The following is a 16,416-nucleotide window of genomic DNA, read 5'->3' as shown; positions in this document are numbered from 1 at the left end:
TATAGGAGCCAATTCGTGACCACACACACACACACACACACACACACACACACACACACACACACACACACACAGACGTTCAGCTTTATATATATATATATATATATATATATATATATATATATACATATATATACATATATATATACATATATATACGTAAATAAAATGACACATAATTAATAACAGCTGTAACTAAATCATTTCTTTCCACAACGGGTTTTTTTTTTATTTTTAGGCGATTATTTGTGACTGAACATTCTAAAAACTTGACGAAAATAGAAAAAAAAAACGAAAATAATTATAAAGAATTTGAACTGAGGTATTAGTTCCTTGTTAAATTTAATTTAATCACAAGCCCCAAGTCTAACTGAAATGATAGTAAAACGGCACTCAATCATTTTAAAAAGTTAATATCACCCCTCACTCAAAATGCCCAGAAAACTGCCCTAAAACACTAGAATAACTCAGAAATTCGAGTCATCTTTTACGTTAAATTCATATATGAAAATCAAAATTCTAAAAGAATTAATGTTTTCGTTCCCCGACAAAACTGTCAGTGTGTCCATACATAAACGGTAGAAAAAACTAGAATCTCACTTTTGTTTAGAGCGAAAATATGAGAAAAACATCTTAGCAAAATATATTTTAAATTTCTTTCTGATATTTAAAGAATATATAATGAGTTATTACTGGAACATTCAACGATGAGGTGTTTTCATTGATTGAGATTGTCGGACTGACTTCCTCATCTTGGTTGTTATAGTCACAACGTTTCGGCCGTTTTGCCCTCCGGCCTTCACCAGGTGTTTTGTATGGCCGAGTGGTCCTAGACGTTGTATCAAAGTTTACAGTTACCCAAAGGTGCTGAGTTCAATCCTGAACGAAGGCAGTGAAAAAGTAACATTCAAAACAGAGAATCAGCAACTATGTCCCAGAGCCTAGCTGAAGTCCGAATACGGTACCCCCGTAATAATAATAAAGGGTTGGGTTCGAGACTCCTAACAAACGGTTCCCCAGTTCGATACAAAACACCTGATGAAGGCCGGAGGGCAAAACGGCCGAAACGTTGTGACTATAACAACCAAGATGAGGAAGCCAGTCTGACAATCTCAATCAAGGAGTGTTAAGGTCGCCTCCAAAATGGCCGCTCCCTCGCTCCGTTTATTTACAATAATAAAGCACTCGGAAAACCCGACTACACCCTCTGGTTGTAAAGCGCTATAATTAGAAGTAACTCAGCCCAATATATTACATCCCTTCAATTTTACATTGAATCACAAACATAATCGTTCAATTGTGTGGATGGTCTCTGAATATATCCTGACCTGAGAGTTGGTGGTGATGCTGGTTATCCACCACTGCGAGAGTCCCTGCAGCTTCATCCATATGTCTGCTCTCATGTACAAAACTTTCATCACGAACTTCAAGTGTGCCAGAATTCTCAAGATTCTCTGCAGCATTATCTGTCCGTATTTCAATATCATATAATAATAATAATAATAATAATAATAATAATAATAATAATAATAATAATAACGGTAAAAACAAGACTATAATAATAATGATAATAATAATAGTGATAACAATACTACTACCACTACCTCCGCTATCGCCACCACTACTACTACTAATAATAATGATAACAATGTTAATAATAATTACAAGGGTATGCGTAAAAAGGGGATACAGACAAGTGGGGGGTCCGAATAACAGGAAATAGGGGTGAGGGGGCAGAGGTGAGTGGTCCCATGAAAAAATAAAATAAAGAAAATAAAATAAAGAAAATAACATTGTTACCATTATCATTATTATTATTATTAGTAGTAGTAGTGTTGGTGATAGTGGAGGTAGTGGTAGCAGCATTGTTATCACTATTATTATTATTATTATTATTGTCTTGTTTTTACCGCTATTATTATTATTATTATTATTATTATTATTATTATTATTATTATTATTATTATTATTATAATTGCTGTTATTATTATAATCCCCGTTATTATCCCCGTCATTGCGACCATAACCGTTAACATTATCTTCGTTTTCATTGTTATTACCTTCAACATTGACATTACTTTTATCACAGCTATTGGCAATATTATTTTTTTATTTATTTTTTATCTTTATAATTACAAGGGAATGCGTAACAAAAGGGATACAGACAAGTGGGTGGGGCGGTCCGAATAACAGGAAATAGAGGTGAGGTGTGAGGGGTGAGTGGTCCCGTGCAAAAATAAAATAAAGAAAATAGAATAAAGAAAATAACATTGCTACCATTAACATTATTATTAGTAGTAGTAGTGGTGGTGATAGCGGAGGTAGTGGTAGTAGCATTGTTATCACTATTATTATTATTATTATTATTATTATTATTATTATTTTTATTGTCTTGTTTTTACCGCTATTATTATTATTATTATTATTATTATTATTATTATTATTATTATTATTATTATTATTATAATTGCTGTTATTATTATAATCCCCGTTATTATCCCCGTCATTGCGACCATAACCGTTACCATTATCTTCATTTTCATTGTTATTACCTTCAACATTGACATTACTTTTATCATAGCTATTGGTAATATTATTTTTTAATTTATTTTTTATCTTTATTTTTTTACTTTTTATCATCTTTATTTTTACTTTTATTTTATTTTTATTATTATTACTATTATTATAATTGTCATTATAATTATCATTCTCATTATTATAATTACCCTATTATTATTGGTATTACTGCCACTTTTATAATTGGTAAATGTCCCCTTACTCTTCCACCTTACCAAATATATGTATCCTTAGAAAATAGACACCCCACAAACCGTTAAAATAAATTACCACACAGCAACAATAAACTCCCTATTTAACCATAATACATATACCCCTTAATCTCAATACTATGTTAAAGACCATATATATTCTTTTATATCATACTAGATATAATAAGCTTCTCCTTATTTATTTATAATTCAATAAAGCTTCCCCCAACATTCTATAATTTCCTCTTAATCTTTTTCATCCCTAATGAACACTACGCTAGATGCCGCATCTCCACTATGTCACCTAGCACCTTCTCTACTCTTCTGATGAGAAGCATTAGGCTTCGAAATGGCCTGGCATAAAGAGTCCCTTCTATCCCCCAAATTTTGCCTGTATTCCATTATTAAATATATGATCCATTCTATATCTACCAATATATTGTTTTGTGACTTCATTTCATACTGTTGTTGTCCTATTGTATAAGCTCCAATAATAATTGTTGAGCTTGGCATTATCCAGATAAGTCTCCTCTTGTGGAATTGAACTCTCTCCCTCTTCCTCTTACGCATTAAGCTATATATATATATATATATATATATATATATATATATATATATATATATATATATATATATATGGTGGATTCTCTCATCGAAGACAATGAATGAGGGTTCAGTATGCAATCTTCAACAGCTCCCAAGCTCTGTGACACCATATGCGTAATTGCAATCCTGTAGACGTCCGGCACACTCCTCCGCAGATGGTGAACTTTCATATGCTCGTCGGTCAAAGATGCCTTCTTGAGTGAACAGATAACCCTGCTTTACTGCGTGCTCTGAAACGACAATTCATTTTTAGGTGGATGTTTCTTGTGTTTTGCCTTCATATTTGCATGAAGGGCGTCCCTATGACAAAGGTGGTTATATTCAAATTCTTTGGTCCCCAGGAAACACATCTTCCTCCATTTTCTGCGATCCCCTGCTGCACTCTCCCAGGAATTCAGAGAAATTCCACAACGTTTCAGGTTGTCTTTTAGTTTATCTTTGTAACTAAGCAGGGGACGCCCTATTGGACGGCAAGAATTTGTCAGTTGCCCATAAAAAAGTTGCTTAGGAACTCTTGAGTCATCCATTCTTACAAGATGGCCCGACCAACACATTTGTATCCTGATCAAAAATGATTCAATACCAGTGATTTCACATCTCTCCAGTAAATCACTATTCGGAACACAATCCTGCCATTCAACATTGCAAATAAAACGCAGACATCTCATATGGCCTTTGTGAGGTCGATATGCTTCCGGTACAAGGTCCACGTTTCGGCACCATACAGAAGAGTATGCAGAACAACAGATTTGTAGACTGCCACCTTTACTTTTAGAGACGCATCCTGGCTGTTCCAGAGTCTGTGTCGTAACCTACCAAATGCCTCAATAGTTTTATTAATTCTACATTGGATGTCCTTTTCAAATTTAGCATCATCAGACACAATAGAGCCGAGGTATGTAAAAGAAGATACTGTTTTCAAACCTCTTGTTTAGCTCCCCCTTACCTAAACCGAAACTCTTTAAAAAAAAATATGACGACAGTACAATGTAAAAATAAGCTTAAACCAGGCTTAGGGACAAACAAATTCAACTTGCCTCCTCCCTTGAGGCTTGCATTCACAAATATCCGTGGGCTTAGAACTAATTTAGCTGATGTTGAAGCATTTCTCTTAACAAATACCTCGGATATCTTAGCACTAAATGAGACTAACCTACACTCCTCCATCCCCTCTAACCACTTTAACATGCCTGGATATCTCCCACTCTGCCGTAAGGACTCTGACAGACATATGCACGGACTTGGAGTTTACATTCGTAATACCCTTCCCTTGACTAGAGAAACAAACCTAGAAACAGATGATCAAGCCTTTATGTGCTTTAGACTAAACGTGCAACACAGTATTAGCTACTATTATTTTCTCTACCGCTCTCCCTCGAGTCAGGACTGCTCCATAATAAACAAAGTATCTGACAGCATAGACACGGCACTGTCCCTCGACACTAGCGCACAAATACATGTGTTTGGTGACTTTAATGTCCACCACAAAAACTGGCTTGGATTCTCTACTTACACAGATGCAGCGGGCAGCACAACTCATAGCTTCTCTATATCTCACTCCCTATCACAAATTGTTACGTTTCCAACCCGTTTCCCTGACCAGGAAGAACAACACGCATCACTTCTAGATCTGTTTTTGACCACAGTTCCTGATGACTGCATAACTAAGGCCCACAGCCCACTCGGGAACGCTGATCATGCAGTGATAATGGTTGAAATCGCCCTAAACTCTAGACCCAAAACTGAAGAGCCAGTGCTCAAAGCAACGAGATATTATAAAAAGGCTGACTGGGAAGCCATCAGGGAACTAATCAGAGATGCCCCATGGAGAAATATTTTTTCTCTTCCTGCTGAACAATGTGCAAACGAGACCACTGACTGGTTCAAAACTGACATCGAAGCGCATGTTTCCATGCGGAAATTTTATAGTAAGCCCCACTCTCCCCAATGGTTTATGTCGACTTGCGCAACTGCCATTGCTCAAAAGCAGCATGCATACCGTAGGTTTAACCGACATAAGTCCAGTTCAAACAGACTGAAGTATATAGAAGCTAGAAATACCGTTAAGAAAGAAATAGCGACAGCTAAGAGAGAATTTACGGAAACCACTAAAAAGCGCATCGAAGCACAAAAACTAGGAACTCGAGACTTCTGGAAAATCTACAACAGTGTAGTAAATAATGCGCAATCAACAATTCCCCCACTAACCAACAATCACGAGGTTGTCTCCTCAGCAACCGACAAGGCTAACATGCTTGCCATTCGGTTTGCCTCAAACTCCACACTGGACCCTTCCAACAACCCCCAACCTGACTTTCCTATGTGGACAGACGCCACGCTAGACGATCTGAAAACCACCTCTGTTCAGGTGCATGCTATCATAAAAAACCTTGACACTTCAAAAGCATGTGGACCCGATCTCATCTCAGCTGTGCTATCAAAAAAGTGCTCAGTCGAAGTAGCTCCAGTTCTCTCCAAACAACAAATGCCTTAATGAAGCTTGCTTTCCGGGCTGTTGGAAAACTGCTTCTGTTGTACCAGTATTCAAGAATTCTGGCGAAAGGACAGACCCATCAAATTATCGCTCCATTAGCCTCCTCCCACTTTTCACTAAAATATTTGAGACCTTAATTAACCATGCTCTAGTCCATCACCTTACAGATGCTAAACTTCTGACTGACAAACAATATGGATTTAGACAAGCCCGTTCCACAGCAGACATCCTAACTGTAATCTCTTAACGTATATACCATTCACTGCACAAAGCAGGGGGAGGACAGAGCGGTAGCTCTAGATATATCTAAGGCTTTTGACAGGGTATGGCATGAGGGCCTCCTCAGGAAAATTAGATCATACGGTATCACTTGTAGAATACTTAACATAATTGAATCCTTGTTAGATAAGAGAAAAATCCAGGTTGTCCTCGACGGTCGTACATCTAAACAATATGATATAAATGCAGGGGTGCCCCAGGGTTCTATCCTTGGACCTCTATTGTTCCTTATATTCATAAATGACCTCCCCGACAAAATTGCCTCTGAGATGGGTATATATGCTGATGACACTACACTCTATGGCAGGCATGACAGGAAGACGAATGAACACATTTCTAAAGAAATGGCAGAAACACTCGAGGATGACCTCCAATCTGTGGTGGAATAGGGACAAAAATGGTTGGTCGCGTTCAATGCTGCCAAGACTAAACTAGTTTCATTCAATAATTACAAGAAACCCTCTCTACAAACTATAGCAATGGCCAACGACTCTTTATCTGAGAGTACATCTTTCAAACTCCTTAGCCTAACGTTCACAGGAAACATGAGTTGGAACAATTACATTGAAGGCATTGCCAGGGCCGCTGCAAGAAAGGTGGGCTCTCTCTACCATGCTAGACAACTACTAACACCCGAAAGTATCCTGTACCTCTATAAGGCCACCATTCGCCCATGTATGGAGTATTGCTGTCACATCTGGGCTGGTGCATCTTCTACTAGTCTTTCGCTCCTTGACAAGGTTCAAAAGAGAGTTGCAAACCTGATAGGCCCTGAACTGGCATCTAAGCTTCAGCCTCTGTCCCATCGACGAAATGTTGCATCCCTCTGCCTGTTCTACAAGTATTTTAATGGTGAATGCTCTGACGAACTGCAATCACTTGTGCCCCCACGACGTGAGCACCCTCGATAAACCCGACAGGCTGCTAAATCCCACCCCCACACTGTAGAGATCCCTAGATGTAAAAGATCTTTCTATTCCAGTAGTTTCTTTCCCAGAACCTCTAGACTCTGGAATTCCATTCCAGGTCCCTGCTTCCCCAAGAGTACTGACATGCAGAAGTTCAAGTGCAACGTGAACCGACATCTTGCTGCCCAAATCCCTACATAGTACCCCAGTAGTTGTTGCCCCTGATAGTTGCCCCCTACACCAAAGTGGCAATTTGCCTTGTTTGGTGTGAAAATGTAATAAAAACATATACCACTGGTTGTGAAGAGGACGTAGTGTTTGGTTTTGACTGGTGAATAATTTCAGTCTTTTTTATGCTAATTCTAAGACCGAAGGCCTTACATGCACCAGAAAAGCTATTGAGGATGTTCTGCATGTCATCAAGACTATGGGTGACAAGAGCACAGTCATCAGCATAAAGAAGGTCAAGAACAGTCTGCACAGAAGTCTTGGTTTTGGCCTTGAACCGTTGCTGGTTAAATAATCCTCCACTTGATCGATACTCAGCACCTATGCCTCCTGAGGTGCTCCTGAAAGCTGTCTCAAGCATCACCGAAAAGAAAAGAGCAAATAGGATCGGAGCAAGGACACATCCTTGCTTAGTTCCACTTGACACTTCAAATGGTTCACTTTGTTCCCAGCCAGATCGTACTGTCGCCACCATTCCCCAGTGAAAGAAGACAATCACATTCAACATCTTGTCCGGAATACCAAGCCTCCTCAAAACAGTCCACAGGGCATCCCTACAGACGGTATCAAATGCCTTTGTGAGGTCAACGAATGTGACAAACAAGTCCTTACTCTGCTCCCTCGCTTTCTCCTGTAGTTGCCGAAGGCTGAAGGTCATGTCCACAGTACCTCTTCCTGCCCTAAAAGCACACTGGGTTTCTGGGAGCACAGTGTTACAGATTGAACCATTGAGTCTGTTTAGGATTATACGAGCTAGAATCTTACCAGCAACAGACAAAAGAGAAATTCCTCTATGGTTATCACACTCACACTTATTTCCTTTGTGCTTAAACAGGTGAATAATTGATGCGTCTTTGAACTGTTGTGGCACGGTACCAAGTTGCCATATTAATGAAAACAGGGCACTTAGTTTCCTGATTAACAGTTGGCTTCCACATTTGTATATTTCTGCAGGTATGCCGTCATCACCTGGAGCCTTTCCATTTGAAAGTTGCTTCACAGCCCATTCAATCTCCGACATGGATGGAGTATCAGCAAGCGCCTTGATGGTTGTCCTCTGAGGAATATCATCAATCACTCCTCGATCCACTGTCGATTCTTTGTTTAAAACATTTGTAAAGTGTTCAACCCAGCGCTTAGTAATTTCTTTCTTGTCAGTGAGGAGAATGCCATCCGACGAAAATATTGGAGATGCCCCTCCTAAAATGGGACCAAACACCCCCTTGAGGTTTTGATAGAATGATTTAAAATCAGACCTATCCGCCGCATCTTGTAAGACCTCAGCTTTCTGTTCCCACCAGTTTTTTTTTTCATTTTCCGAAGCCGAGATTGTGCCAACCTTTTTGCCATTCTGAAAACCTTGTGTTTCACTGAAGAATTTTTGTCAGTAATCCATACTTGATGGGTTTGATGCATGTTATTGAGCAGTGGAACGATAGTAGGATCATTTTCATCAACCCAATCTTAGTTTTTCCTTCGAACATATCCTAATGACCCTTTAGCAGAGTCATACACTGCAGTTTTAAACTCTTTCCAAGATGCCTCAATATCATTCCCACATGCAACGGAGGACAGCTTTTCATCAGTAGCCTTTTGAAATGAGTGCATTATCTCCTTAACCTTTAACTTGCCTACAACAATTCTCTTGATGGAAGAATTACGTTGGTTTCGAACAGGACGCTTGATTTCCATTCTGACTGTGGAGCAGATCAATTTATGGTCTGGCTAACATTCCCCGATACTGTAAGAACGTGTAAGATTTATATCTTGTCTATCAGAACGACGTAAAATGGCATAATCAATGAGATGATAATGATTAGACCGAGGATGTTTCCAACTGGCTTTCTTGCAGTTAGGCAGCTGAAAGCTATATATATATATATATATATATATATATATATATATATATATATATATATATATATATGTATATATATATATGTATATATATATATATATAGTGTACATTAAATATAAGAATATTCACGTGCTATTTGCACGTGAACATAATGTTCTGCGTCTCTAGCTAAGTCAACGGGACTAATGACATTTTGCTACACATAAATGAATCTATTTATAAACGTTAGGGTAATCTATCTCAGTCGGCATGATACGGCATAGGGATACATGGAGGGGGAAGGGGGATAGGTGGTTACTTCAAAATTCGAGTCTTAATGTTTAAGTTTTTGGCGTCTCGTTGGTGAGATGATTTTTTGATAAGTATGTCTTGACCTGTTGGGTGTTCGCTTAGGTTCGGAGGCGGGGGGGGGGCTATGATTCGGTTTATTTATTTGGTTTTTATTTGTTTTAATTGCTTGGAGAGGGTTAGCTAGCGGCCGCGCGAATGTAACTTAACAGAAAGATACGTTAATAAAAATAAAACGCATATTTGCTCTACAACAGTATTGAGCACTTTCTTCAGTTTTTATTAATTACCATTTCTACTATATATATATATATATATATATATATATATATACATATATATATATATATATATATGAACAAATGATTAATAAAACATGTTAAAAGACATCTTGAAAAAGAATTAAAAACATATTTAATTTTAAAAAGGAAGCACAAGATAAGTGGATAGTCCTTAATCCGCGGAGTTTCGAAGAAATACTTTCCTTCTCATCAGAGGGCAGGAATTAGCAAAATGCGGGATCGGATTTTGCATGTAAAAGTATTTAGTGAAACTACAAGTAAGTCACAGATCTTACTTGGTTAAAAAAAGGGTGAGGTAAGGGAAGTAGGAGGTAAAAGAAAAATGATAAAAGGATTTCACATGAATGGATAGTCCGGTGAAGGGTAAAAAAAATCCAAGAATGGTAAAATCCAAAACGGTCGAATTAAAAATTTCCAATCCAACAGGTAAGTTCCAAATGGTACAAAATGATCCAAAAAGCAGAATTCCTTGGTAAAAATCACAAATGGAATGAATTCCAAATCATTAAAAGAAAAGTTCAAATGTGCGCACACACACACACACACACACACACACACACACACACACACACACACACACACACACACATATATATATTATGCTAGGGAGTGTACGTTAAATATAAGAATATTCACATGTGCGATTTGCACGTGAACATAATGTTCTGCGTCTCTAGTTAAGTCTTAACGGGACTAATGACATTTTGCTAAATTATTACACACATAAATGAATCTATTTATAAACGTTAGGTTAAGAGAATTAACATTAATCTGACTATCTTAGTCGGTATGATACCTAGATGGCAACATGAAGGTTGCTTTGAAATAAAACTCGTATAAATATGGTGTTGCATATGATTCTATCAGACACTCTAATCCAGTCAATGCCTGGTAACCATGCTTGCTTTTTATAAATGACCTGTCATTGACCGGGCTTGCAAACCCCTCTGATAATGCATGCACATTTTTCTGTATTTTTATACTTTTTCTCAATCTGATATTAATGTGAGAATTCCAACCATTTACTTTATTTCAGATCCAGGTTTACAAATCCAAAAAAACAAAAAAAAAACAAACAAAATGGCTGTTTACAAATTATACTCAATGATATTTGGCGCTTTTATGATTCTGTCGGTAAGTTTATTATTGGGGTCTAAAGTATGCCCAACGAATTGTCTATGTAAGTCCAGAAAATCCTCAATTAATGCTTCGTGCAACATCAATAGCTACACTTCAATCGATTCTCTATATAGATCAGCACACAGATTTTCTGTTTGCAGTTAATTTGTCGAAAAAACAATCGATTAACATTGGAACGGCGAATGTTTCAGGAATTCGATTCGCTACGAGAAATAAAATTTCTGAACTGTACTTTTGATAAGATAGACAAACAAGCATTTGAAGGCATGCACTTCATGGAGGAACTTTTAATTTATAATTCAGTTAATCTAACACTTCCGCAAGACTTGTTCCATAACATTCGAGGACTACAACACTTGATTATTTCAAAAAGTGATTTGCAAATCTTCTCTCTAGATGATTTCTGTCTTTTAAACAACATTATTACCATAGATTTATCGAGAAATTCAATCACGGAAATTGTGGAACATTCAACATCTTGCCCGGAAACTTCTTTTAGTCAACTAAAACAGCTTTTACTAAATGATAATAAAATTCGAGTTTTGAGAAAAGGATTTGCGAAAAAATTAAAAAATATCGCGAAACTGACATTCCTCAACAATCAAATTGAAGAAATCCATTATGGTTCACTTGTAGATCTTCATCGACTTCAATTCTTGGATATTTCACAGAATTACATTAAAGTACTCCCGGATGATTTATCTACTGGCTGCCCAGAATTGTTGGAACTACGCATTTCCAAAAACCCAATTACTGAACTCCCGATGACTTTCAACAAACTTCAGAATCTGAGAAAATTCGAAGCTCAAAACACATTATTAAGTGACATTTCCATTATTGTGAATATGTCCATAGAAGAACTGAACGCGCAAAACTGTACTTTAAATACCATTCCTATTCCTTTCTGTGGAAAAAGTTCAATTCTCCGAATTTGTGTTCTTAAAGAGAACAAACTCCAAGATATCCCGGCACACGCTTTTCAACAATGTCGTCATTTAGAAAATCTCGATTTATCAGGAAATTTTATAAAATATTTAAATGAAAATTCATTTAACGGAATTGGTAAATTGATTGATTTACGATTATCGGAAAGATATTATATGACTGACTTGGTTAGGTTATCATTTCTGAATATTGCGTACAATGATATTGAAAGTTTTCATTCTGCTCTGATACGTTTATTTAACCTGAAAGAACTACATGCACAACACAATCAATTATCGACTCTAAACAGAAACATCTTTCCCGACTCCATTGAAGAAATATATTTGTCGAATAACAAAATCAAAATCATAGAAAAAGGAACATTCAAAGACTTGATATTTCTGAAAAAAGTCGATTTGAGATGGAATGAACTCGTCACGCTAGATTCTTCAATACCCCATAATGCTATTTTGGTCGATCTCAGTGCGAATCAACTTGGATATTTGACTAACGCAACTTTTGGCGGGAAAACAACGGTTGAAATTCTGTATTTAAATAATTCGAAAATTACAGGAATTGACGCGAGAACATTCATCAGTTTCAACAGACTTAAAGTGTTGCATCTGGAAAATAATGACATCACGATTTTAGATTCTAATGGTTTGTTAGGTTTAAAGAATCTGAACAAGTTGATTCTCAATCACAATAAAATCGAAAGAATATTGCCAGGAACGTTTAATGTGACACCGAATTTAGAAATACTAGATTTGAGTCATAATAATCTTCGAAAAATCGAAATTCAAACATTCAATATTGATCATTTGAGATCGATCCTTCTTTTCGATAATCCTTGGTCATGCAAATGTGAAGATTTAGCATATCTGAGTGAACATTTCGTCACTTTATCATCTAAAATTAAATCGGATACACTTCTGTGCAATCAAACTAAAATACCAATCTTGGAATATGACGTGAATTTCTGTCGAAACAAATCTTTAAATTCAACTTTACAAACACAATCACCGGTTCAAGACACAAAAATTGTATATGGTCTGTCGATTGGAATGTCGCTGATCGTGTTCGCTTTTATCATTGGTTCCATTGTCTATGGGTATCGTATAGAAATCCAAATCTTACTGTTCGTTCGTTTTGGTTGGCGAATTCTAACAAAGAAAAACCAGTTGGATGAAGAGGACAAAGAATACGACGCGTTTGTTTCGTATCACAATTCACAGGATGCATTTGTGGTCAACGAAATGCTTCCTTGTTTGGAAGAAAACACAACTCCAGCTTATAAATTGTGCGTTCATTTCAGAGATTTTCTGGTTGGAGCTCCCATTGTAGATAACATCATTGAAAGTATTGAAAAGAGTAAAAGAACGATTCTTTTGTTAACGAATGAGTTCCTCACCAGTGAATGGTGTAGATACGAGTTTCAAGCGGCCCACCTGGAATCATTATCAAATAAAATGAACAACCTCATTGTGCTTTTGCTCGAAGATGTCGATCCGGATTTGCTTGATGGTGGATTAAAGCTTTACATGAAAACGAAAACCTACTTGAGATATGATGACCCCAGGTTTTGGGACAAACTTCGGTTCGCTTTGCCCGACAAGAAAGAAGAAGAAAGTGAATTCTGAATGCAAATATTTTGAACTAGTTTTTATACGTCGGATGAGAAGTCATTGTAACAGTCATTAACATTGACATTTTGTTCCATTTGCCGGAATTACCCTACGAGATGGTTTGGTGATACAGGGCCAATCAAAATCCAAGCTGTATTAAATTCACCCAGAAATTTACGAAATTACTTCCAGGCTTTTAGGCTTTATTCTCGGCTCAATCAACTTGACACCGAGAACGTGTATCTTCTCTGGAACATATACTATTAAAAAAAATCCTTTGGACAGCTAACTTTTTCTTACTTAGTTATGCTTGTTAACTTTTTTTTTACTTATTAATATGTTGTGTTCGTTAACTTTTCTTAATTTATTATTATTACGTAATGTTAGCTAACTTTTGTTACTTTATTATTAATATGTTATGTTCGTTCACTTTTCTTACTTTAATATTATTACGTTATGTTCGTTAACATTTCTTAATTTATTATTAATATGTTATGTTCGTTAATTTTCTTACTTTATTATTAATATGTTATGTTCGTTAACTTTTCTTAATTTATTATTAATATGTTATTCGTTAACTTTTCTTAATTTATTATCTTCTTCTTCTTCGTCATCTTCTTCTTCTTCGTCTTATTATTATTATTATTATTATTATTATTATTATTATTATTATTATTATTATTATTATTGCTTTAAATGGGACACTCTTTTAACTTTCGGCAACTTATATCCAACGATGTGTGTCACTGAATAAATATGATGGAACGATCCCTATTATTTTACCGATTCCGATACAATTACCAATTCTGTTCTAGATTTTTAATTCCAATTCCCTTATTGATTCTTATTCTAAAATTGCCCAATCGTCTCAAAAACCGTTTCATATGATGGACTCTCACGGACAACCCATATTTCTAAAACTCATTTATGCTTTTGTCTCTGATGACTTTTTAGTCCAGCCAGTGATTTGCAGACAAGGCCACAAATAGAACATGAATGTGGATTTAATGCTGCAGATATTGGTGCGGCTGGTAGTCGTTTTGCACTTACTCTGTTTTCTTTCAGTTGCCTTAAACTTTAGGAAGGGGGCGCGGTGGATACTAGAAAGCTGATTGGCTAACTAAAAATCCTCAACATATATAAAAACAAGAAACAACCACAGAATTCGCGCATAAGCCTGACGAATCCTATAGTGGATGAAACGCAGAATATTCAGTGTAGCTTAATCGCCATATATATTTTATAAATTACTAACCAGCTCTGCCTACGTATTGAGCACTTTTGAAGTAAATACTTAAAGTTTACGGATAAATCTATACTTTCGTATATTACATTTATGTGAGTAAATGAAGTAGTTATATATTAGGGATGAGTCGATTCCATTATTTTTCCAATTCCGATACAATTATCGATTCCGTGTTAAATTTTTGATTTTGAAAAAAATTAAATTAAAGGAAATGTTTTTGGCATCAGAAAATAAGCAGAAATTTTACCAATTCCGATACCGATTCCCCAAACGTTAAGATATTTTCGATTCCCGATTTCGATTAATCTTACCAACACTAATATATATAATATTTTCACAAAAATCAAGACAATAAAATATAGAATGAGAACATCATTTTGCGTATTTCCTCATGATGCATTGTTTTATAATTATTTGGACAATTTTAAAATATTCCAAAATAGCTACTCTTCAGACGGTAAAATACACTATTTATACATATATGAATATATTCGTAATCTCTACTCTGAGAAATCAAGCAGTTTTACTCAGCTCAATACCGCTCTTCCATTTTTTTAATTTTATATATATATATATATATATATATATATATATATATATATATATATATATATATATATATATATATATATTGATTACTTTCGTATCTATTAGTTTTCCTATTTTCGTATTTTTACTTTTTAAATGATATTTCCACCAATTTTTTATTTTAATATTTATTTAATCTTCTGTATGTTTTTTTTTTAATTTTTATAATTATTTTTCTCCCCAATTTATTTATTTAATCGATTTATTTCCCGAATATTAATCTACTTCTTAGAATTCTAGTTTCTATTCAAATTTTCGCCTATTTCATCCTAAATAATTCCAATAATTTCATAATTAAACTTTGTTTATTTTTACGATCAACAAGTTAATTTTTTCTTAACATGTTATTTCTTAAGAAGGAACTGTCGTTAAAAACGTTCATCGGCAATGAAATGAAGAATGGTAAAAAATAAACATAGGTACAAAAATAATAAAGAATTAAAGAAAATGAAATTAAGAATAATGAAGAAGTATTTAAAAATAATAATGAAAAAATGATGTTCTCATTTTACATTTTGTTGTCTTGATTTTGGGAAAAATATTATATGAATGCTCGATTATGAAAATTTTCATATATTAAAATTTTGGTTAAAAATATTAAAAGGTATATATATATATATATATATATATATATATATATATATATTATATTATATTATATTATATTATATTATATTATATTATATTATATTATATTATATTATGAAGTAGATCTAGAGTTTAAAGAGCAGAGATTAATCAACCAATTGATTTACAACCCCAAGAACTGGAAAATACCACTCTCAATGAAGATGAAGCACAATTACTACAAATAAAGAACATATATATATAATCCTTTTAAAAAAAAACAAGGACATTTAAAATTTTGAAAACGATTTACTAAGCCTAATTAAAAATGTTAAATTTAAAAATAGCAAAAAATATGTCACCCAAATGCTAAAAAATAAATAAATAAATTTTCAAAATCAATATAAAAATCCACCAAAATGAACTAATAGTCCTGAAGGATGAAACTAGAAATATTTATACCATGGACTATATACAATATAAAAACCTCATATATGAGGAACTTAATAAAAATTATAAAAGTAAAGGACAACGCTAAGCAGAATAAACAAGGAAGCAAAAAATATCTTAACTAAACTTAAAATAGATAATGATA

At 34.9% G+C, this 16,416-nt stretch overlaps 1 protein-coding gene across 2 annotated transcripts in view; it reads left to right on the top strand.

The window, feature by feature from the left end:
- LOC145291538 (toll-like receptor 2 type-2) overlaps positions 1-16,416 on the top strand; it is a 187,428-nt gene that overhangs the window by 26,880 nt on the left and 144,132 nt on the right. The window contains exon 2 of one of the 2 annotated variants that reach the window (XM_080137542.1): positions 10,768-13,709. The exons of the other annotated variant lie outside the window; for it this stretch is intronic. Coding sequence (XP_079993668.1) covers positions 11,054-13,435 — 2,382 coding nt within the window. The 5' untranslated portion in view covers positions 10,768-11,053 and the 3' untranslated portion in view covers positions 13,436-13,709. Of the gene's footprint in view, positions 1-10,767; positions 13,710-16,416 lie in introns of those variants that run through there. 2 annotated transcript variants of the gene reach the window in all.

The sequence above is a fragment of the Euprymna scolopes genome, chromosome 12 (genome assembly GCF_053919585.1).
Source record: "Euprymna scolopes isolate OS-2025 chromosome 12, ASM5391958v1, whole genome shotgun sequence".
In the NCBI taxonomy this organism is placed as follows: Eukaryota; Metazoa; Mollusca; class Cephalopoda; order Sepiida; family Sepiolidae; genus Euprymna; species Euprymna scolopes.
This window is presented reverse-complemented; position numbering and strand designations above follow the sequence as displayed.